At 40.3% G+C, this 24,507-nt stretch overlaps 1 protein-coding gene across 4 annotated transcripts in view; it reads left to right on the top strand.

Annotated features, from left to right (window-relative positions):
* PATJ (PATJ crumbs cell polarity complex component) overlaps window positions 1-24,507 on the top strand; it is a 154,354-nt gene that overhangs the window by 23,285 nt on the left and 106,562 nt on the right. For all 4 annotated transcript variants that reach the window (XM_062617518.1, XM_062617514.1, XM_062617515.1 and 1 more), the window contains 5 exons: window positions 5,546-5,622; window positions 8,043-8,099; window positions 9,423-9,557; window positions 12,430-12,594; window positions 14,611-14,739. In XM_062617518.1, coding sequence (XP_062473502.1) covers window positions 5,546-5,622; window positions 8,043-8,099; window positions 9,423-9,557; window positions 12,430-12,594; window positions 14,611-14,739 — 563 coding nt within the window. The remainder of the gene's footprint in view (window positions 1-5,545; window positions 5,623-8,042; window positions 8,100-9,422; window positions 9,558-12,429; window positions 12,595-14,610; window positions 14,740-24,507) is intronic.

Genomic DNA, 24,507 nt, shown 5'->3' on the forward strand with positions numbered 1-24,507 from the left:
CCACATAAATGCCTCACCCCTCTTTGCTTGTCCTGCTTATAGAGCTTCTGTTCGCTGGCATTCCTGGAGCACCAGAGAAGTAGGAAGCCTTGCACAGGTTATGTCAACTCCTGCGAGATTTCCGCCCTTAGCAATGAATCTCTCCTTGCTGCCTGCAGTCTCCCAGACCCAACTGACTTACCTTGTGGTACTAATACCACTGCATACTGCTTCCTCTCATGCTGCTTTTGGAAGCTAGAGTTCACTCTCTAGACATGCCATTTCTGTCTTGCTTGTCCTGAGCTTACTAGCAGAACTGGAAATTGTACACCTATGCAGGCAGATGAGAACCTCTGGTTTTACAAAGGCATAATAGGTGTAAAGACCTGATAGCTGGACAGAAGTTCAAATTAGGCATGTGTTTTTAACAGCAAAGGCAATTGAACATATGGGTGAATCACAAAGGCATGAACTGCTTTGGTTTTTAGCTGACTTCTGATTCAAGGTTAAGGCTGAAGGTCTTTCCAGAAGGCATGCTTCAATTCCTCTGCAGATTTCTGGGCTCTTCTACAGGAAATTCTGGGTGAATTTCTACAGCTTGTGTTAAAGTCAGCATAAATTATCCTTATGCCTTGTAATTTTGAAGATATGTAGATGTAATAGAGGATTCTAAATTACGGCTGTCAGTGAATAACAATTTTGCTGTGATTGTGGAAGATCTGTCAGTATTAAAGACAACCTGGAAACGAGAGAAATGTAGCAGCTCCTATGCTCCATTCTGTTTAACTTTTCTGTCCAAGCCTCGTAACGAGACATCCTTTGTTGTGACTTTTGCATGTTCCCAGAAATAGGAAGCCAAAACAGAGGTGGTTGAGTAGCTGAGACATGAGGTTATCAAAGCATTGTTTTAACTGTAGGAATGGAAAAGCATATATTGATTTGTAGTTACAATGGACAAATAATCTAAGGACTGAGCAGCAGGATGTATTTAGGGGCAGAAGAAGCAGGAGGACTTACACTCATGACATAGAGAAGAGCAACACGTGGTCCTGTGTCACTTAGCCAGTTCTTTATTACTGTAGCACTTTCTGTGCATAGAGTGTTTTCTTTTTCTACTGAAGTGAACAGTATCTCTGTAGTCAGTTCCTGACTCCTCCTGATTGGGTTATCTGGTGTCACAGCCTGCAGATGTCTGCCCTGGTGCAATGGGAACTTTCTGAGGAATTTGTTACCTAATACCTAGTGCTGTGCAAATGTGCTCTATCAATGCCAGGATCAGTTTAGGCTGGGAGCTAAAATTGCTTTTACCTGGCTTGAAGTTAATAAACTCTGCTAGTCCCAAGGTGTGTTCTCTAGATATGCCTTAGTGATTCCTGTTCTGCTGATAATCAGCTTTGATCAAACTGTATTTTTGAGCCCTTTTCATAGCAGACACAAACTGCTTTGATGTGAATCCACTGCGTCACCATAAATACTCCAAAGCCCTCAGTTTCAAAAGGAGTTTGTACCAAGTTGTACCTATACGAGTAGCTCCCATTTAATTCCAGTATTGTGCAAATCTCATCAGCCCCTTCCTTGGAGCTCCGCAGGGTATGGTGTAGATACACCTGAGTCTAGCAAGGATTTCATTGCCTGGAATCCATAGCTGCCAGTTGGATAAGTGCTGATTTCTTGAGCGGAGGGTGTGGTATATCGCTGGTGCAACATGTGCCAAGTGTACTACCAGGTGTTTCTATTCTCCTATGTATGTATCCAAGCTCCTCTTACCCTGTAGAGTACAGGCTAAGGTGTTTGTATGCACAGTGTATCTTGGGATACCAACATTTAAACACTGAAAACATAGTTTATTTGCAGTTGGATACTGCCCTTGATATAATCTAGCAGTTCTGGTCCTCTGTGGGCCAGCAAGATACTGCCAAGGGCATGGCTTTGAAACTCAGTAATGAATCAGAAGTGTTTAATGCAATAGTAAGCAAGTATCATTGCTTGATTAAACTGTGGTTTTTCATAGTGAGAAACCACTTGTAGAGTTACAAGGTTCTGCAAAAGCTTTATGCAACTATAAAGCGTGTGTCTCTGTTAAAAAGTTGAAATACTTAGTTGCAAATTTTACTCATACTGAAATACGATGTATAAGATTTCACCTTGGAATAGACTTTAATGGCCAAGTTTAAATTCCAAAGACAGGTGCTTGTTTTGGACGTGGTGATGAGCACTTCATTATAATGGTGCTAAAGTAAATACTGCTTATTTAAGGCTCTGACTAAACTCTGGAAGTGCTTTTAGAAGTTTAATGCAAAAGGTATGTTTTATAAAATAGGTATTACTTCCCTTTTAGCCCAGTTGTGTGAAATCCTCATTAAATTGTGTTTCCTGGGGAGGTATTAAATAGTATTTCTAGCCAGGCAAACCCATGCTTAAGCAGTTCTGTTACAAAGGCAACATGGTTTAGGGTGCAGGGTGTATGAGGCCTGAAACTTTCTGCTAGCAGACTACAGGCAATTAACTTAACAGCTACATCTGCAAGACTGCAGAGTGGGCAGAACTGCTTTCTTTTGCCTTGCAGCAGTACTCAAACCCAAAGAGATGATGATGCATGTCAGACACTTAAAGGCAGCCAGGAAAAGTATCCAGCAGTAGGGCAGGTAAAGGTAGTGCCTTAATGAAGTGCACTAGAGCACAGTCCACATCCTTGTATAGTAAGTTTGTGAAACCAGGAGGATAGTGCAAGAAGAAAAAATCGCTGTTTTGAAGGTGTTGGCAATTTTGACCAGGATTTTTACAACACATTTGTGATTTATTCTTGATGCTTTCTAATTAGAAATGAAAAACTGTATAGAAATGCAGGCAGAAAGACAGACTAAATATGTTAAAAGTTGTTGCTAATGAAAGCTGTCCCTGGGAAGCATTTTCATGTCTGAGGCCTTGCATATTATAGAAGATGTGGTACATACCTCAGGTCATGAGAAATCCCAGCTGGATGAGAGACTAGAAAGAAACTTCTTAGCTGCCATGTGGAAAAAGCTGTTCTGGGGGAAAAGGTGTATTTTAAGTGAATTGGGTGATACCATTGGAATTGAATATATTTAATCCAAATCACTCCAGCCAACATTTCCACAGTTCTGAGGAAGTTACAAGCAAAGACTTCAAAGTGTGTTTGAAAGAAAGAAAAAGGAAAACTTCAAATGTGGACATGCATCAGCACCTGCTCTGAACAACTCATAGATTTAGGTAATGTGTTTTTGAAGTGACAAAGAAATCTGTATTCGGCCAACTGAACAGCTCACAGTTACAGAACTGAACTTAGAGCTTGACCCTAAGATTCATTACTCCTGGTGAACCTTCAAATCCATATTGGGCTGCACAGGGGATTGCAGGTGCTTAGGTCCTGTGTGTTCACACTATAACTTTATAATAGCAGAAAAAGAGACTAAAGAATTTCTGTCCCTGAGTAGTTCTGCAAGTAGAAGGAGTGGAAAAATGTGCTGGTGTTCTGTTCTTGCTGCAGTTTGGGAATAGTGATCAGGCTGTGCTTAATAACAAGGGTCACAAAGAGGACTTCTCCTTAGAAGCTTCAATTCAGTTTCAGTGAAGGAAAAAACCTTTCACTCACAGCTGAGAATTTTGGGACCGTTTTTCTTCCCTTCTTTTTTATGGAGATAATTTATTTCAGAGAGAACTGTGGGCTCTATTTAAAACCCCAAGTTTTTATCCTTAGTCAGGTTTCTTGTTGGTGACATAAAATAGTTATCTGGATTTTCTGGAATCCTTGAGTATCTGTATTTCCTTTAGCCTACAGGTTAAAGATGCTCTGGATATTTCCAAGTGAAATCTCACTTGATAGGCTCTGAGGAGTGTGATTTCTCAGTGTAGATCAGATAGAATATGCTTATCTGTCATACAGTGATGGATTATGTTATGATAAAGTTAACTTAAATCTTTGTTTTCAATAAGCAGAAAAATACAAAGTTATAAAATGATGTGATGAGGATTGCATTGCAAAGCTCATGTTTTATGTTTGCAGTCTACAAAGGTATTGAAAACTGAGGCAGCTTGACATCCCACTTCTGTTGGCTTTTGCTAGTAGGTAGACTCTGAGCTTTTTTACCCCCCTTGAGGTATTTTACTCATTTATGTGCAAAATAGAATAGAGTCATAGAATCATTTAGCTTGGAAAAGACCTTTATGATCATTGAGTCCAACTGTTATCCTGGCATTGCCAAGTCACCCACTAACCATGTCCCTGATACCACATCTACACATCTTTTAAATCCCTTAAGGGATGGTGACTCCAGCACTGCCCTGGGCATCGTGCTCCAGTGCTTGACAACCCTTTTGGGGAAGAAATTGTTTCTAATCTCCAGTTTAAACCTCCCCTGGTGCAGCTTGAGGCCGTTTCCTCTCTCCTCCTGGGAGCAGAGACCAGCCTCCTCCTGGCTCCATCCTCCTGTCAGGCAGCTGTAGAGAGCTATAAGGTCTCCCCTGAGCCTTCTCTTCTTCAGACTAACACACCCCCCCCCCCCCCAGGTCCCTCAGCCGTTCCCCATCACCCTTGTGCTCTAGGCCCTGCACCAGCTCTGTTGCCCTTCTCTGGCCCTGCTCCAGCACCTCAATGTCCTTGCAGTGATTTTGTGATTTACATTCTAAATTTCACTATGACATAGCAGCAATTCAAAGTGGTCTGTGCTTTGTCTAGACATCTGACAAAATTACAGTTATTCAGGGGGAAAAAACCCAGGTTTTGATAATTCAGAACTCAGTTGCCGCTGCTGTAGCTGCTAGATGGAATTTGCTTTAGAGTTTGATTCTTACCAGTTAAACATTTCTTCAGCTTGGAACTTTATACATGCACTGAGCTTCTGGATGAGGTCAAATGCAGGGCAGCCAGTCATTTTATGCTGTCTAGCTCTGTCAAATTGTCTTACATGAATGTAATACTGCCTTGGTTGCATAAGTAAGAAAGCTGAAAAGATATAAATGTCAAGATAGCCAAGTTCCCACGGAAGACTGGTTTAGAACTGGAGCTTATATTAAAGCTCATGTTACTTGCTGGCCTAATTAAACTAGACAAGCCTTTCTACCTGCCAACTGTAGAAATAGTCTGTGACTGCGTTGTGCTGACACAGCCCCTCGATAACAGCAATATCTTGTCAGGTGTTTTACTTCTTAAGGGGGGTTCATTTTGATGGGAGATGATGCTTCCCTGGAGTAGTAAGCATTTTTATAGCAACAAATTGTGAAGCCATGTGAAATTTGTTTTGCAGCCTGAAAGAATGATTTATTTACAGTACTATATCTACAGAACTCACATCTCATCGATGGCGAGCATCATTTCTGCCTCTCAGTTGAATAAATCACACGTTAGCAGTAGCTGACATTTTGCATTGTTTCGCTAAGAAAGACATTTTTGATTTGCACAGTTTGACTCAGCTTAATGCACTTTCCTTTTTGGGATTGCACCCTCTAATCTTTTATTTATACTGAATTTTTATTGAAGTATTTAGAAATAAACTTACTTCTGAATGTATAATATGCTTGTAAATATAATATTCACTTTAATATTTAGGAAGAGTCCTGCTCCCTCCAGCACATGAGCTGAAATCCAAGTGGGAAAACCTGCTGGGACCTGAATATGAAGTTCTGGTATGTTATCTTTCAATAAACTGCATACATGTGTGTTATTTCTTTAAATTACAGATCTGTGAGCTTAGCATTCCCGGCTGTTTATTGAACAGTTTAGTGTTTGGAACAGATCAGTAACATCAAATTTTGTTTCCCGTAACATCAGAGGTGAAATATAGGAATGTTATAATGAGTTGGTGGTTTTCTAGATTCTGTTTATGTAGATACTATTGTTATATACTAGATAGGAATAGTGATTTAAGAAAATCAACTGTCCTTTTAAATCTGCATCATAGCAGCCACTTAAAATATGTGGCTTTTTTTATGATTTCATTTATGATTTTATGATTTTCATTTATGGCTTATTGTGCCCTGGGAAAAAAAAAAGCTCAGGATGGAGCTCTTGTATTTCATGAAGAATCTTAAAATTATATTAGAAGAGTGAAAGAATGATTCTCAAACATGCTGGGAAAATAGGAAGTAATTCACAGTAGTGTAACTTTGTGGTGCCAGTGTCTATCAGATATTTCTTCACTTCATATTTAGTAATTGCCAAGCAAAAGCTTGTTTTGATGAATCATCATAAGGAGTTGACTGAAGTTGTAATTCACTGCTGCTTTTCAGTGCTGTGTTAGCCAGTGGGTACAGAGAAAAAGCTTCTGCCGCTGTTCTTTCCAAGGACTTGAAAAATTCTCACCACCACCAGGAAAATGCCCTGTTTGTCTTTGCAATGCTTGTCCAGTTGATTTAGAGACGCTTATTTTTACTACTTGGAGTAGCCATCGTTCCAGTCACTCGCTGGAAGATTTAAAGTAGCTTTAAGAATTGCCTGGAGAAACTCTCTTCTCTTCTTTCCATTAGCACTCCTTTAAGATCTGAAGTTCATGTAAGATTATGTACATGATGCAATAAATCTGTTCAGCTGCCCACTTCAGTTGCTTGGTATTCCCATCCTTACATTTCAAGAGTCTGATATTACTTCCCTTAGCACCATCACACTTCCCACAGAGGACGAAAACCTGCTTAGTTCGTGAAACCATCCGTTTCTAATTCTTCTTTAGCTGCCACCGGTAAAATGTCAGGAGTGAGAATGTTAACGATTGGTCCTCTTAAATAATAGAAGGAAGCTGTTGTGGCATCCTGTTTTGAAAGTCATTTTTTCACTTCTTCCACTTCTTGTTGGTGGTACCTACCTCTAGTCTTGCTTGGCTGCATTCAATAACAGTGTTTAGTTTGATTTCAGCCTGATAGTGCAGTCCCTGCTGCATGCTTTCCTCACTCCTACACTCGCCTCCCAGAAAGTCACCTTGAAAGTGCCTGCAGGTTTGAGTATTCACTCAGAAGTATTTATCTTCAAAGGAAATAGCTGTTTGAAGAGAGTATTTGGTGTTGCTCATGGCTTTGGTGCTGCTGATCCTTTGTGGTACCAGTGGAAGGAGCTGAGGTCCTGCTGAAACAGAAAGAGACTCTGGAAGTCTGTACAGGGATATATGACTGTGGGGTGTTTGTCACCAGGTACCTAAGCGTGAGCAATCAAGCTGAGGAGTTATGAGTCATAGAGTCATTTAGTCACAACTGAAAGAACATGAGATGGATTCTGTCTGTTTGGAAAAATACTGGAAAACAAGAGGTTGGAAGCCCTGTTTAAAATTAAGCTGAAAGAAAAAGCTGAACCTTAGTATTATTGTTTAAACTAAAAATTTCCAAAGACTATATATTTTCCAAATCTAACAGTTGTAGCATTCCTCCCAAACCTGTTCAACTTCAGTGTCGCAAACCCCAACTCTGGGCCATAGATCACCACAGATGTCATCTCGCTGCATTTAAAATTGGAGTAAATAATCTTCTAAGGTTACAGATAAATAAATTGTGTTAAGGAAGAACTTTACAAGAAAACTGGTAGTCAACATAATTATTAATACAAAAAAAAATTAAAGTTACACTGAAAGGATTTCTTTTCACTCTTCTAAATAATCCACTTTGCATTCAGTTTTGGTGGTTAAACTCATGTATTTCAAGTCGTGTCAGGAGCATGCTGCACAGGATGGTGGTTTAGATGTTAAATGGCTGTACTGTAGCCTGAAATAATAACTTAAGGCATTTGTACTTTTCAAATTCAAAAGGCAAGTCAGTTTGGGCATTTGTGTCAAAGATAATGGCATTTTGTGCTTATACAGGATTACTGAACTTGACTAAAATTGGCACTTGGGCTTTGGGAATAGGATAATATTGAAGTCTGCTAATAGTGCATAATCACCACATTCCTAGTTGTAAATGTTCTGTGTCTGAACGAGTTTTCTAACATTTGTTTAAAATTATTTTGCATCAATGTGACTTTAAGCACGGTTTATTTTACTCATCAGTTTTTTGCCAGAATTCTTCATTCCAGTAAAATCTTTATTGTCCTGCTATTGAAAAATGTTATGGTTTACAATTTGTAGGTTGTGAATGTGGATATGCCTATTACAGATGATTCGGAGCTCCAGAAGTACTCAAAGGTATGACTTATATGATGGTTTCCTTCATGGTGTATGTTGGCAGGGTAAATCCTAGGAGGGCATGGGACAGTTCCAGGTGTATTTGTTTAGGAAATTTAGTGGCTTTGTGGCTCTATCTTACTTTTCCAAAAAAAAGGCTGCCAATATTCTGCTTATCTTCTGCACTGGTCCAATACCTTTTTGTAGCATTGGGAAATGAATCTTTCAACACACACACAAACATAAAATCCCCCGAAATCCAAACCATGAATATAAGCCTCAGATTTTGGGGTACTTAAGTACCCCAACAACTTAAGTTGTTGAAAGCCACTACAGAATGGAGCAGAGGTTGAAGCTCTGCTGAACAATGTCATAATCCTGCAGAAAGAGTTTGTCATAGTGATCCAGGGAGAGGGAGGTCCATTTAATTGAAATGGTCAGAGCTGGAATTCATTTCAGTGTTCTGAGACTTTCCAGAGATTTTCAAGATAAATATGTTACTATTGTGCAAAAGAGGCTTGTGGAGCTGATGTATTTGTATGCTTGTGGGGATGTCTTGGTGAAGAAAGGCCATACACTCATAATCAGACATGGGTGTGAGGGAATGTTGAGGATTGATGGATTTCTCCTTTTACTTGTGTATCCAGAATTAAATGGGAACTACAAGGACAGGCAGTGTTTAAGCTCAAGTAATAAAAAGTGAGAAAATAGAGAAACTGAAGGAGCAGATACTGCTGATCACCCCTTCTCCCCAGTTCGCCATGATTTCTGCTGTCTTGTCTGGATAGTGTTAGAGAGCTGATTTTTCTAGTATTAGCAGACCCAAGGGACTATAATGGTTGGAGGCTCCTGTCCTGGTTTCAGCTGGAAGAGAAAAGCTTCCAAATTAAGGAGGCCCACTGGAAAAAGGCTAACAGGAGTTCAGTGATTTCACCTTGCAGAAACAAGGATGCCAGTTTTAATAGCTATTTGCAGAGGGTACTTCATGGATATTTTTCCTACCTCAAAGTAGTGTACCTCCTAAAGGAGTAAGAGAGCTGATCTTGTGATGAGTTTTTAATGGTGGTTATGGAATTTCTTTCAGTTCTGTTGAAAACTTGCCTTTTGGCTAGGATGGACACAGCTTAAATTGCTTTTTTCTCTGAAAGGTAGATGGGTTGTTTTTATTTGTGCAGTTTCTATGGAGAAATTATGGGCACCTCCGCTGTAATACAGATGATATCATTATTGCAAACGTAATCATCTTACTGTGTGCTTACTTTAATTTGGTGAGCTACTGAATCCTAAATGTGTTTATGTTGTGGTTAAAGACATTAATTCTCGACCACGCTTATCTTTTGGCAGCTGTTACCCATCCACACTTTGAGACTAGGAGTTGAGCTTGACACGTTTGATGGACATCATTATATATCATCAATTGCTTCAGATGGTCCAGCTGCAACACTTGGTCTTCTGCAACTGGAGGATGAACTTCTGGAGGTAAAAACCAAACCAAACCACCCCAAAATAGAACTATTTCCTGTTTGCTTTGCCTTCTTAAAAAGGCCTGTATTAAATTCTAGTTTGGCTGCTGTGTGTGCAGTAGCGTTGAAGAGTTGGTTGTGGAAGCAGTTAGTGTAGTGCTTTGGAAGTCACATTAGTTTTCTTCGCTGTTTCATTCCTCTTTTATGGAGAAAATGTCAAATTCTTGTGACCTCTTAGGGACTTCATGTTTGGTTTTGTCTCTGAAATGTTTCAGCTTGAATATCTGTAGTCCTTTAGTGCACCTTTTTAAGCAATTTGGCATCAGCTTTCTTGGTGGATAATCTTTCTTAATATTTGTCACTCCTAAGAGGTTTACAACAGTCTCAGGAATAGTGGTTCCTGTTACACATTAGAACTCGCTTGTTGAGTGTTAGAAGATATCTGTGTGTATAAGCTGTTATAAGTTTGTTTAAGTACGTATAAAGAGGTATTGGGACAGCTTTGAAGTTCTTGGAATCACACCAGACCTATTTGCTCAGGAAAAATATTTATTTGATTGTATTAAAAGAACACCTGTTTTGTGTGTGTGTAATTATGTATTTATACCTATCAGTATCTCAGCCTGCAAGTGAAAAGACATTAATTTCTTATTGAATACCTGCTTGTCATGGAATATGGTGAATTTGAACCTTTTTTTAGTACATGCAAAGAACTTTTGCCATCAGTGGGACAGAATGAGGCCTTCTGAAAGCTTGATTTGTTAGGTGTACAGCTCTTGCCTATTTGTTGTTCACCCTATAACATCAAAAATTCATACTGGTTTCACTAAGACCTAAAACATTTTCTGCAGTTATTACTTAATGGAGGAAATCTTGATTCCTAAAGGAAAGGATTAATGGAATGCCGGAAGTGTTGCTTATATTCCTTGGCCGCTAAGCAGGAAAAAAATGTATACAAAAAGCAATAATGCAGTGCTGTAGAGTAACTTTGGGAAACTTTAATTGTATATATTTAACAGTTTTACTTATGACTGTGTACTTACAATTAGGTTCACAGGTATGTCCAGACCTAGTGAGCATAAATTTGTTTCTACTCTGTAGCTGGAAAAAAACCCAACAAAATAAAAATGTGCTTCAGGGCTAAAGCTATATATGCCAGGTTTAGGCCAGAGTATGTTTTTGCAGCCAAGTTATAAATCCCCTTAAGTAGGGGTTTGCAATGGAAAAAGTGACAGCCCCATTCCCCAAACAAGCAGCTCTACCTGGGCCCGATACAGTTGGGATTAAAATGTGATCAGTAAGGAATTTTGTTTGTAATATATAGTGAGGTTGAATGTTGGTTATTTTTAATGATGTGTTTCAAATATGATAGAAAGCATGGTATTTTCTTCTCCCCTCCCCTAATTCTAGCTAATTTCATTGTGTTCTTTTTTAGGAATAAATTGCTTCCTTGTGTCCTTCTACCTTTGTTATAAAATCTCACTCAATCTCATTTGATAGCACAAGAAACTAGAGTGGTGTGGTGAATGGATGGGGTATAGGGCACCTTGCCTGTGTAGAGGCTGATGTCTGGCAGCTGCAAAAGCAGCCTGGGAGTCCCCAAGTCTGCTTGGGAGTGCACAGTAGCTCTTCCCCATCAATCACTGTATGCTGAGAAGTGCTGGTAACGTTCCACCACACTGCCACTCTCAATGCATTAAAAAATCCTTATGCATAGATACTTCTGCTTAAATAATTAACTAATGGATTAGCCTGATAGCTCAGCACTTGCTGTAATTCTTACAGAAGAAACCCATAGCAGTTCATCTTACCATGTTGGAGGCCAGTTACACTGCTCTGAATTTTTCTCCTTGGCTGGGTTATAGTGTGTTTCCCAGCAGTATAAGTTACATTTACAATGAAGAAAACACTAAGGAAAAAATGGGGGAATGTAGAGGTGATCAGCAAGAAAATGTGGCTAAAGTGAGATTGCTGCGTAGTCTTGCACAAGATCAAGTCCCTTTAAAGGAGATCTGGGAATTATATGGTGAAGCTCTGCCTCAAGTGCACATGTACAGAGATGTGCACATGTACACATGTAAATTTATGTGCTGTGTTTTTTAGGGTCAAATGTGGCATCTGGCAGTGTTTAAAGCCAGGTTGGAGAGGGTTTGGAGCAACCTGCTCTAGTGGAAGGTGTCCCTTCCCGTTCTAGGGAGGTGCAACTGGATGAGCTTTAAGGTCCCTTCCAACCCAAAGCAGTCTGTGATTCTATGATTAACAATGGCTTTACAGTCTTCTGTTGTCACTCAGCATCTAAAGCTTATTGGATGCTAAGCTTTGACCCTTGTCAGGGCTTTCTGCTTAATTGCTTGCTGTAATTGGGTTGTTTTTTTTACTATATAAAGATTCTTGTATGCTTTTTGTAGGATCTGTGTTGGTTTCAACCATTCAGTTACATTTTAGACAGTGGACAAAGTTGTTCTAGTTCTGTGTTCAAAGTTTTGATTAGACCTCAAAATCTGTGTTTTTTATCTTTTCAAATTCAACCACATAACCCTAATGCTAAAAATATGTCCCCAGCAAAGAAGCAGATGAGAATGAAATAATAATGCCGGGAAAGATTTAGGCTAGGGAAAAGAGAGATCAGAAAACTAGTTAGAGGGAAGTGAAGAGAGCAGAGCCATGATGTACCAGTCAATAGCCACAGGATGAGGTTGAAGTCTTAACAGTGGTGCATGTATGCTTCAGAAGCCTATGTTAATAAAGCTGTGCGAGCTTTGCCAGAATCCCTGGGTAAAATTACACACATTCAACAGGGAAAAGACGTCTATGCAATATATAATAAAAGAATCTGGTTGATATCCTTTTAATTATCTTAATGTGGATGTGTTTCCCCTTCTGTGCAGGTAAATGGAGTTCAGCTGTATGGCAAATCGCGCCGTGAGGCAGTCACGTTTCTAAAAGAAGTGCCACCCCCCTTCACGCTGGTTTGCTGTCGGCGACTCTTTGATGATGGCACTGAGTCTCTTGTGGATGAGCCCACCATGGGAGCTTCTCCTCCAGAACGAAAGGTAGACTTTTCAGGCTAACATTGGACTGTTTAGCCTGGAGAAAAGAAGCTGCATGGAGACCTCAGAGCAGCTTCCAGAATCTGAAGGGGGCTACAAGAATAGGACAAGGGGTGATGGCTTCAAACTGAAACGGGAAGTTCAGGTTAAATATAAAGAAGCAGCTCTTCCCTGTGAGGGTGGTGAGGCACTGGCACAGGGTACCCAGAGGAGCTGTGGCTGCCCCATCCCTGGCAGTTTTCAAGGCCAGGTTGGACAGAGCCTTGGGCAACATGGTCTAGTGTGAGGTGTCCCTGCCCATGGCAGGGGGGTTGGAACTGGATGATCTTAAGGTCCTTTCCAACACTAACTATTCTATGATTCTCATGTCATTCAGTGTGTAAAAGGACAATAACTTTTTAAAAAGTGCATATGCTTTTAAGAAAGTGATTTTACTTTCTAAAGCCAATGTCCTTTTTTCCTTTTGCTGTTTGATCCAGACCACTTTTCAGTATTAAATTACATTTCCTAAAATACATGATTACATGTGGCAGTTTTCTATTAAACTGTCATATAATGCTGCCTTTGCCAATCACTTTGGGCTTGTAAGGGACAGCTGGTGTTTCAGAGAAAGATAGTTCATGTTTGCAGCACTGGTACTTTTACTACAGTTTATACGGGTTGGTCATGAGAAACTTCATTGTACTATAAATACAAGGTAGGTAAATCACCGAGCTAGCATGCTGACTAGGTACATCCCATGCATCATTCTTACACTTAATAGCTGAGTGAGAGCTCTGAATTATACTAAATCACATCCTTGCCACCATTAGCTGATTGCTTCCATGTTCTGAGTAGGTTTTTATAGAACTGGGGTAAAAAAAAGAAGAAACTTAATGTTTCTTTTCACTGCAGAAGCTTTAAAGTCTTAAACTAAATCTTGACACTTGTAATGGTTGTTCCTATTTCTAAAAAGGATTTACACCTCAACTTCTCATCTTTTCTGATGTTTTCTAATCTAATTTCCTCTAAGGTGGGGAGTTAAGAAATATGGATGTTCCATGAAAGAATAAGGTGCACAGTATTACACCTTTTTGTAAAAGGCCCTTTCTGTTGCAACAGAACTTGCTCCACTGTGGTTTTTGTTGTTGCACTTTCCATGTGCATCCCGTCAGTTGCACATCTTTGCCATAAGGGAATATTGAGGGAACAGAGGTTGCCTTCTTCTTAGAGCAATCTCATAATATTTCTGCTTTCTTTTGGCAAAAGCATCAATGAAGAGTGTGTGGAAGAAAAATTTCTTCCTTTTGCCTTATGGCAGTGCTCTGTGTAACAAGCATATTTATTCAAAGAAATAAAGTTAAATCAGTGTGAAGTTAATGGTATGAGACTTTAACTTTTTTCTTGCAACATCATACACTGATACTTTGCAAAGATTGTATGGACAAAATAGCATTATGGGAAATGTACATGTTGGAAAACAAGATGCCTTTTTATAAGATGTATTTATGAAGCTGTCCTTACCCAACAAAACTGGGTGACTATACCTCTTTTATACATTAGCACAAAAATTGTAAAAGAAACTGCTCTTTCAAATTAGATACTCTTTGTATAGTTACAATAGAGGAATTTTTTGTTTGCATATTTAATGCTGCAAGTATCATATGTGTCTGATCGTCTGGTCTATTAGCTGTCAATGGTTGCATCTTTTATGCTAAGATATTTATCTTTCCTTTATGCATCTAATGGGACAGCTGAAGTTCATCAACATGTAACAGGTTAGTAATATTGTAAGAACTAATTTGACTAATACGTGGGTATTTGTATGCCAGGTTGCTCAAACGTGTAGGCATAGTCCCAGGGGAGTATAAAAGGCAGCAAGTTGGAGAAAACTAGATGCATAATGTTCAATGAAGCTGTAATTCCATAAGAGGTCATATTTTAGGCCATATATGAGATATTAATAATCAAAATATTGAAGGAACGGTGTTTGTAAAGAGCTGAAAGAATAGTGTTTGAACTAGAGGTTTTATCTTTCAGGTAAAAGCCAAGGAAGACATTGATCCTGAGGAGGAAGAAGGGGAATTAGCATTATGGTCTCCCGATGTGAAGGTTATTCAGCTGGAGAAAGACAAAAATGGTTTAGGATTCAGCATTTTAGACTATCAGGTATAGTTTTCTGTGTAACTAAAAATCCCTTTGTTTTGTACAGTGCCTTAAAATGTTTTGTGATGTTGATTACTGGGTGTCAATACTGTATATATACTGGGTATACAATAACTGTACAGGGAAAAGTAATGTATTTTGAGGCCAACTCTTGTTCTAAACTAGTCTGATTATCAGATGTGATAAAGTGCAAAATCTTTAATCAAACTTCACCTCATAACTCTGAGTTTAATGGCTAAATGGTGGAGGGAGGTTGGGTTTTGGTTAATTTTGTTTTAACTTAGAATGACCTTTCAGCTGTGAGAGTGGCAAGCAAACTTTCTGAGGAAGTACACTGCAATACCTGTGTACCTAATTCCACGAGTCTTTTGCTTTTTCTCTCCGTGCTGCCCCAAATCACCTTTCATTTATAAATGAACTATGAACGCATTCTGGTCTGTGATCTGTGGTCCCACTCAAGTTGCAGAAAGATGCACTCAGAGTTTGGACCAAGCCATGAAAATTAGAGTTTGCAGAGGTAGTTTCACCAGGACTGTCCTTCATAGCCAAAAGGGACCATCAGGACTGACGCATGAATCGGTGTTGCAAACTCAGGTTTCTGTAAGCACAAATTTGCTTTAATACATTTATTTGTGTAAGAATAGAGATTGAAGAACCTATTAATAATTTTTCAGTTACACTTCTCTTCTTAAGCTATTAAACCAGTATTAATGCTAGAGATACGGGAAGAAGTTTTGGGGTGGGGAAGGGAAAGGGAGACAGGGGGAAGCTGACTTTCACAAGTCATCCATAGCTTAAAACTTGATTTTTCCAAGAAGGTCCATTGTGGGGCATGTTATATACTTAATTGCTAAACTCCATAGAAACCAACAGACAAGTTCTTTAATTGGGGGAAAATTCTACTGAAATTAATGAATCCTTCTGTCAATAATATTGGCTTCAATTAAATATCTAGAAACTCTCAATCTGTAGTCAGAATGAGATGTTCTTTCTAGTCAATGTAATATATATTTTTAAACCTCTAGCCATCATAATTATAAGGAAATAAAATAGCTGGATCACTCTTCATAATAACATACACATCACATCTGAATACTGCCTAAACATTGCAGTTTAATAAAATGTGTTTCACTATTGTGCATAAATGTCAAGTCATCTAAAACTCACCTTTTGATACAGTAACGCATGAATTGGGAATGAATTAGAATAAAAAAATATATTTGAAATATGATACAAAACCATTAATTCTATATTTTTACCCGTGTGATATAAGATTACTGAAAATAGATCCTGTTAGTCATTTTCGCTGACACATGTTGTGTTGCAGTGCCAGCTTTACTGTAGAGTTGCTGGGAGTCTTTACAGAGCAGTAGTACACAGATTTGCTTTTAAGTTCTCATCAGAATTAATGAAGGCTTTAATAACAGGCTTTTTATTTACTTATTCGCAGATGCAAATACATGAGCAATGTTGTGGTACTTTCGGCTAAATTTAAATACATTCTAATCAATTCTAAATGAGTGGTAAACCACTTAATCTCAGATCTTTTTAATTTCAAGATATTTATGTATAAAGTATGCTCTTTTGTTTGGGATTTGCCTCTTAGATCTTTTACACTTTTCATCATCTGCAGATTAATTTTGATAGAGAGATATCTGTGCCTGTGTGCATGTTTATGTAAATACATCCATCACACTCTTGAGTGAAGGGCAAAGAAAATAAAGAGTTGTCCATGCTAGATTGGAGGCAGGGGAATATGTGGTTCCAGGGAGACTGTTTGGAATTCTTAAAGCAGATTTGCTGAGAAGCACAAAATTACAATGAAGTGTTTGATTGTGGCTTAAAGGACCTGGAGACCCAACTCTCCGTTCTGCAATTCTTTCTGCAGTTTTACCCTCCTTTTAAAAACGAAAGGGTTTGGTTTGGTTTTAGGCACATACTCATTGTTTTGCAAGAGAAGATTCAAGCCTTATAATGGCAAATGCCACTACTTGCACTGTATATCCACGGCTCATTTTGCTCTTTTTAGGTAATTATATGACTTATTTTTTATAGATTTATTTAATGAAAATGGGTGTTCACATAGCCTAGCTGCATGGATCAGTGCATCAGAAAAAGAACCTCCTGTTAGTGTTGATGGAGGTAGAGTGGGGAGGAAAACACTTTCTAAGAGCTGATTCTGAGCAGAAGGCCTATTCTTGGTGCTCATAATTATACACGTAAGGACTGACCCTCTCTGTTACAGAAATTTAAGGAAACTTTGGTGTTATGTATCCAGTTTGGAAATGATGTGACTGTAGTGTAGATGTTTAAGGTCAAATTATTTCTGAAGCTATTGTTTGAAATGGCAATTCAGAAATATTGGTGGTACTTCTGAAAGACGAGTAGGAATAGAGAAGTAACATCACAGGAAAAAAACAGTGAGGCGCTATTATTCCATCTTCCATCAAGGTAGATAACATGGAATCACAGAAAGGCTTGGGTTGGAAAGGACCTTAAGATCATCCAGTTCCAACCCCTGCCATGGGCAGGGATGCCTCACACTAGACCATGTTGCCCAAGGCTCTGTCCAGCCTGGCCTTGAACACTGCCAGGGATGGTGCAGCCACAGCTTCTCTGGGCACCCTGTGCCAGCACCTCACCACCCTCACAGTAAAGAACTTCTTCCTTCTGTCTAACCTGAACTTCCCCTCTTTAAGTTTAAACCTTGCTCTATCCCTACAGTCCCTGATGAAGGGTAGTACCAGTGTATACCAGCCCACTTTACTCGTTTGTTGTGAGAGACTGGTGGCTGTTATCTGCAGTAGTTAAGAACCCCTGAGATGCTGCTCATACAGACATGTTCATTTATGACAGTGAGTGATGCCAGATGCACTGCAGAAGTGGAAGAATGTTAAGCAATTAGAGATCGGGCTGCTTATGGTGCTGTGAAACTTATGAAGTTTCTTCCTACTGCTTTCCACTCATGTTTGGTATGTCTTTTGAAGCTGAAGGCTTCTAATCTTTCCATTTTAAGTCTGATTATAGAATTAGATGTGGTGCTGAATACTGTCATGGTATATACAGTATTTTTCATTTTGTCTTCTCAAAACTGGCCCCATACTTGGCCTAATGGGTATTGTGCTTCAGTTGTCTAAAATGCTTCCCAAGTCACACTCTGGAAAAACAGTATTAATACAAACTCTTTGCAAGATGGAATAGGAATCTGAGTACATAGAAAACTGAATGCTGAGATCAAGAAATTATTCCTCTGGTATATTAATTTTTAATGGGCTGTCTTTCTAATAATGTTTCATCTATCAAATAAATGATAAGCATATCCCAAGTGACTTGCAGGATATTCCCAGAAATGTACAAGCATAATTCCAATGTAATGCCTATAGATTTTAATGAACTAATTACAAATTAATTATAGCAATTATGCATAATCAATAGTATTGCTACTTCGTCCTGTGTTTTCTTTTGCCTGTCTTTAGGGATTTAAATGCTTAAAACAGAGCAACCTTCTGTTTTTTAATAAGTCCTATTGGAAGACATGAACACATGTTCCTAAAACTTTGGAATTACCATTAGAGAAATAGAGTAACTCTCTTTGCTAGAACAGGGCTGTATTTATATAGGAGACTGTTCAGCTTCTCATGATCACTATGTGTAAGAAAATCTCTCTTTCCCCTTTGCTGAATGTCCTGATTTGTAGTTACGTGGTAGGAAATCTAAAATCTTTGAGGCTGCTGCTCTGCCAGCAGGGTCAGTACCCGGTGAGAGGGGAGGTGGATGGGGAGGCTGACGCTGTGTGTTCTTGAAATGATCTGTTTCACTGGATTTTTTTTCCTCCTAGTGTGATGGCTTATTTAAATAAGAAACAGCAAAGAGGTCTCAAAATGAAATCTCCTGTGTATTCTTCTATTGTCACCACTGTGTTGGGATCTTGTCAAAGCTCTTAGGCTAGGCAGTGCTTTTTCTTGATAACACTTAGATGAAAAGCCTGCAGAAGGAGAGGCAGCAGCAGCCTCCAACAGGCTCCACATGTGCTGTGCTTCCCTCAGCTGATAACACACAGTGTTCAGCAGAGACCTGAGGAGCAGTGTTGCGCTGCTGGTGATTCTATCTTGAACAGGGACCCTGCCCCCCTTTTTAGCCATTAAAAAGGTGTGCTGTTTGGTCTTTTGGCCAACTTCTCCGTGAAGTAATATACTCTACCTCCCTTAATTTCCTTGTAATTTCACTTGGAGAAGTTGCTCTCTCTTTCACCTCTTAACTAACTTTTATGTAGTGTTGCTGGCACAGTTAGCGGCAAGTATGTTTTGATGGTGAATGAGGGACCAAGTACTCTGTTTGTAGAGTGCTTTGGGATCATCAGTGATGCAAGGACCTATAGTAAGCTTATGTATTGTTTTTTGTCAATAGACATGAAAGTGTTACAGAATCACTGAATCATGAGGGTTGGAAGGGACCTTTGTAACTCATCCAGTCCAACCCCCTGCCGAGGCAGGACCACCTAGAGCACCTTACACAGGAACGCATCGAGGTGGGTTTGGAATGTCTCCCGAGAGGGAGACTCCACAGCCCCCTGGGCAGCCTGTGCCAGTGCTCTGACACCCCCAGTGGAAAGCAGCTCTTCCTCGTGTTGAGGTGAAACTTCTTGTGTTTTATATTATGGCCGTTGCTCCTTGTCCTGTCACTGGGCACCACTGCAAAGAGTCTGGCACCAGCTTAATAGTAACTTTTCTAGCCTGAAGTTAAACCTCCTGCCCAGCAAGTCTAAGAGCTAAGTCATTGTTAAGACCAAGTGGTTTTGGTCTCAAATTAAAATAGAAGGGGGCATAGTATGTCATCAGGTTAAAACAAAGGTGAAATGCTATATAAAAATGGTCATCCCAGGGCACTGGGGCAAGAGAAAACTAAAATCACACAATACAAAAACTTGTAGAGGAAAAAAAGAGCTCACAGTTGCATAAAAGGTACTTTGAGTGGCCCTGTAACAGAGGTTACCCGAAACCTGGTACATGCAGGCCAACAGGCTCTGTTAGTGATGTTTTACAGAGAGATTGGAAAAACCACAGGTAGCTGAATTGCAGATTTCTGGAGGCAGTATTGACCAGAAGGTAACTTGAATGGTCTGATGAGCTTTTATCAAATTAAACAAAAAGCTGAATGGACTTTATGGGGAGCTTAATTTACTGGGCTTTGAAGTCAGAGTATTTTAAAGCAGCTGTTTTAAAGTGTGTGAAACTGGAGAGGGCGAGGGTTGCAGTGGAGAGGATTGACATTTTACATAGCTCTTAGGAATGCCTGTGAGATGCTGTTTCTCTCTCTCTGTGCTTGAAAGGTAACTCCCCAGTGCCTGGGTTCTATTGCACAGTACCCAGGTGCCCTATAGACCTGTTAGGCTGTAGGAACTCATGGACTGATGTAGGTGTAAATGTCTACCCATCCATGGAATCACTAACAGGTATTTCAGTATTATTTGAGCTTCATCTTACCCAGACCTGAAACAACATGAAGTCAGCGTGGGTCAGTGCTTAAGGGGTTCTTACTGTAGTCTAGCAATAGGGACTCCACAGCTGCCTTATTCCTGGACTTATCTCCCTTACCATTAGCAGTCTTTTCTTACAGTTGAACTACAGTCTCTTGCTGCATGTTCAGCAGGTTACATGTTGTCCTTCTCCCAGGGAGCATGGGAAACAATTGTTTTCTCTTTCATAACAAGATCACTGCATAGTCATTCATGGCAGGAAGTGAAGCAATTTAAGTGTCTCCAAATATCTTTCCTCTTTTCTTTATGCCCCAAACAAACAGGCTCCAGATGTAGAGTCACAAAAAAGCAAACTGACTTCTTATTTGTAGAAGGTGGTATTCAACTAGCTTATATATTTTTCCTTTCTTGGACTGCTCAACAGGGAGATGCAGGCTGGAATGCTTTGACATGTCCCTGGCTACCCGTTTGCCCTCTTGTGATAATTTGAGCTTTGTCTGTCTTGTGATAAGTTTGTTATGAACAAAGAAGCATATTCACATCCTTGTTAAGCACATTTTCACCTGATCATGTGATGGAAACCTGTGGCTTACTGGCAAAAGCTGCACAGCTGTATTAAAAAGCAGTTTTACAATGGCTATCAGCTTGGTACTGGGAAAACTGATAAAGGCAGCTTTTCTCCCATCTCTACAACCCATCCACATTCATTAACATCAAAGTTTTGTAAGCCTCAGTACCAACTGTGTTGGTACTCATCTCACGGAGGATTTGCTTCTCTCCCCCTATGGGAAAGTTCTGCATCCTTTAAATCATATTAAGCTGCTTCATGTGTAAAATAATTCTTAATAGTGTGTCATGAATTGAATTCAATGTAGCTTTTTGAAAAATTCTCTTGGAGTTCAGCTTAAATACTACTTTTAAGGGCTGAAGAGGTGGTGAATGCAATTGAGCACATTCCTGGTGAAGTTTCTAGGGTGTTCATGATTAGTGGCTTCCAAAACCTCACTGCAGCAATACTAAAAGCATTGGGAAACGAGAAACCACTTTAATAAGAAATGAAAGGGACTGTGTATCTCAGCGTGAGATACAGACAGATACACAGGAAAAGTTTGCTGAGGTAGAACAGCTGGAGAACCTGGAGGCAAGAAGACACATTAGGGCTTGGGTATGCGCTGAGGCTGTGCTTGGGGTTATCAGTCTGACTTCAAGTGGGAGGTTAGGAAGGAATCTCATAGAATCATGGAATCATTTAGATTAGAAAAGACCGTTAAGACTGAGTGTAGCTATTAACCCAGCACTGCCAAGTTCACCACTAAACCATGTCCCCAAGCACCGTATCTGCATGTCTTTTGAATAGCTCCAGGGATGTTTAAACACTTCCCTAGGATGTTTTAAACACTGCCCTGGGCAGTCTGTTCCAATGCCTGATCACCCTTTTGGGGAACAATTTTTCCCTAATCTCCAGTCTAAACCTGCCCTGGTGCAGCTTGAGGCTGTTTCCTCTTGTCCTGTTCCTTGTTCCTTGGGAGCAGAGCCCAGCCCCCTCCTGGCTCCATCCTCCTGTCAGGCACTTGTAGGGAGCAGTAAGGTCTCCCCTGAGCCTTCTCTTCTCCAGACTAAGTCCCCCCCACCCAGGTCCCTCAGCCGTTCCCCATCACACTTGTGCTCCAGGCCCTGCTCCAGCTCCGTTGCCCTGCACCAGCTCCGTTGCCCTTCTCTGGCCCCACTCCAGCACCTCAATGTCTCTCTTGTAGTGAGGGGCCCAGAGCTGAACACAGAATTCGAGGTACAGCCTCACCAGTGCCCAGTGCAGGGGAATGATGAGCTGGGCAGGTCACCTTGTCATAGAAGGGGATCAGGTTAGTCGAGAAGGACCTGCCTTTCATAAACCCATGCTAACTGGGCCTGATCACTGGTTTTCCTGTATGTGCCGTGTGGAGACACTCAGGATGATGTCCTCCCTAACCCCATAACCAGCACCAAGCTGGGACTGGCAGGCCTGTAGGTCCCCAGATCTCTTACTGGCCCTTCTTGTAGATGGGCATCACATTTGCTAATTTCCAGCCAACTGGGACCTTCCTTGTGAGCCAGAACTGCTGCTATGTGATAGAAAGTGACTTGGTAAGACCTTCCACCAGCTCCTTGGTACCCTTGGGTGGGTCCATTCCAGCCCCATAGACTGGTGTGTGTATAAGTATTGTAGCAGACCATTTCTCCTTAGATTATGGGGGCTTCATTCTGCTCCCTGTCTTCCAGCTCAGGGCCTCCTGTCTTTTGTGAGCTGCCACAGCCAGTGAGTGCTCTGGACAATACCTGAGTTTGCAAAGAAACTGAAGCATTACTGAAAACATCTGTTTTTCCTTGGTTTGTCGCATATCCTCAACATAAATGCTAAGCAGTATTATTATTATTAACCTTCAGAAACATTTTCCCTATTCCCCCAGATTCTACAATCTGGTTGTTCTCTTTCATTTCCTGCTAGGAAGAATAGCTTTTAATAAAAACAAAAAAACCCCAAACCAAAGAAATTCATTATTATTCCACAGATGTCTTCTGCCTGCAAGAGAGGGCGAGAATTTAAAGGGACAAAACTAGCTGGAATTCTTGTTAAAGAGTTGGTAAATCTCAGCAAGGGTAAGACAATGAGACCTGAGGAAGCTGCACAAATGAGCGTTGCTTATCTAAGAGCTGTGCTAGTCTTTCAGTGAGCACGTTGGGATGGTGGAGCAACGGGTATGTAAAAGCTCAACCCAGACAGGTCCAAATCTGTTGTCCTGAACTGATGAGGTTTAAGGTATATGTTGGTGCTGATGGATGAGCATGAAGAATTCTGAAAAGAACTCTGAAGTTATGAGGTATTCTGTTTTCTTAATACCTCACCCTTCTGCAAGATGCTGCTCCCCAAATCCAAATAGAGCTGTTGCGCTTGGAGTTTTCTGTCTGTTCTCACTGTGTTTTGCAGTAGCCTTAAATTTCTGCAATCTTTTTACCTACCCTTCTCTGTTCTCCACCATCCATACTCTTGCAAGTCATCTTTGGACCAAGTCACTGTTTGCAGATTGTTGTTGCAAAGACAAAAAGGCCTGTCCTGTCTGTTTCCTTTTGCAGCTTTTTCTATAGAAAATCTCCTGTAATTCAGGAGTTTGCTGTTTGATGCACACCCTCCACGCAGAGGAGAGCTCTGGTTGTGTGAAAACACACACTGCACTTCCACAGACCATTAACGGTGTTGAGGGCAGTATTCCTAACCACTGGAAGTGCCTGCTGGGCTGTTTCAGTGGATTTTTAGCTCAAGGATTATTTGAATCTGAAAGCTGATCAAACCCAGAATGTGTGTTAAGACCACGAAGTGTAAGCTGTGTAGGTGATACTGTTTATACTTTTTCCCTTGGCTCATCAGTATTTCTTTCTTTATTCCCACACATCTCTATCCCTTCCTTATCTCATCACACAGTGGCTTTCCTCCATTTCCTTATGAGTTCAGGGTTTTTCTTTCTTATCTCTGTGGCTTTTCCCTGTAGTCAGCATTCAGTGTGTTTTTTCTGGAGCTGGAAAGTCTGAAAGTAGTAGATATTAAGAGTCTAATGAATGTAATCCCTGTGACTTTAGCTCTGTTGAGAGCAAATATAAAAGGCGGATGGAACCTTAGGTTGATTGAGAAGCTTGATAAATTAAAAGATAGTGACATGCACCTGAGTCCACTGCACGGTGACACTTTCAAAACTACCATAGAAGCAGTGCCTATCTTTGATCTTTTTATTTGAGAATAGCACTAGTGTGTAAGATCTTTTCCTTTTCATCGTTCCCTGGAGGCATTTCCATCCCAAGGATCTGCAGCGCATCCCTCTTCTGCAGCAGATGAAGGTTGATGGCGCAGCGCTTGCCAGCTCTGCCAGACCTGTGTGGGTCTGAGTAATCACTGGCCACCGTGTTCATTCTTGCTGGAGAAGACTGATAGGATTGCAGATTGCAGATGATGAAAGCCCGGTGTGGGAAACCCATTGTGCCACCTACTCCCACCTTGTTCTTCCTTCTCCTCCTCTAGGTGTGGCTCTATGTGTTGTTTGTGTTTTTCCCTTTCCCTGTGAATTCCTGTTTCTTTGCTGACATTTCCCACCACAGAGGTTTTGATTAATGCTGGCTGCACGCTAGAGCTGCTGAAATTCATTGCTTTATTCCCTCACTGCAGATCAATAAATACTTATGTTTTATTTCTAGTGCTTTGCCTTACATCACAGGAAAGTGCAGCGTTCCTCCTTGAATACCATCCTGCGTTTAAGTTTGTATTACTTCAG

This window comes from Pezoporus occidentalis, unplaced genomic scaffold, assembly GCF_034315485.1.
Source record: "Pezoporus occidentalis ecotype Australia unplaced genomic scaffold, CSIRO_AGI_Poc_V1 ctg198, whole genome shotgun sequence".
Lineage (NCBI taxonomy): Eukaryota > Metazoa > Chordata > Aves > Psittaciformes > Psittacidae > Pezoporus > Pezoporus occidentalis.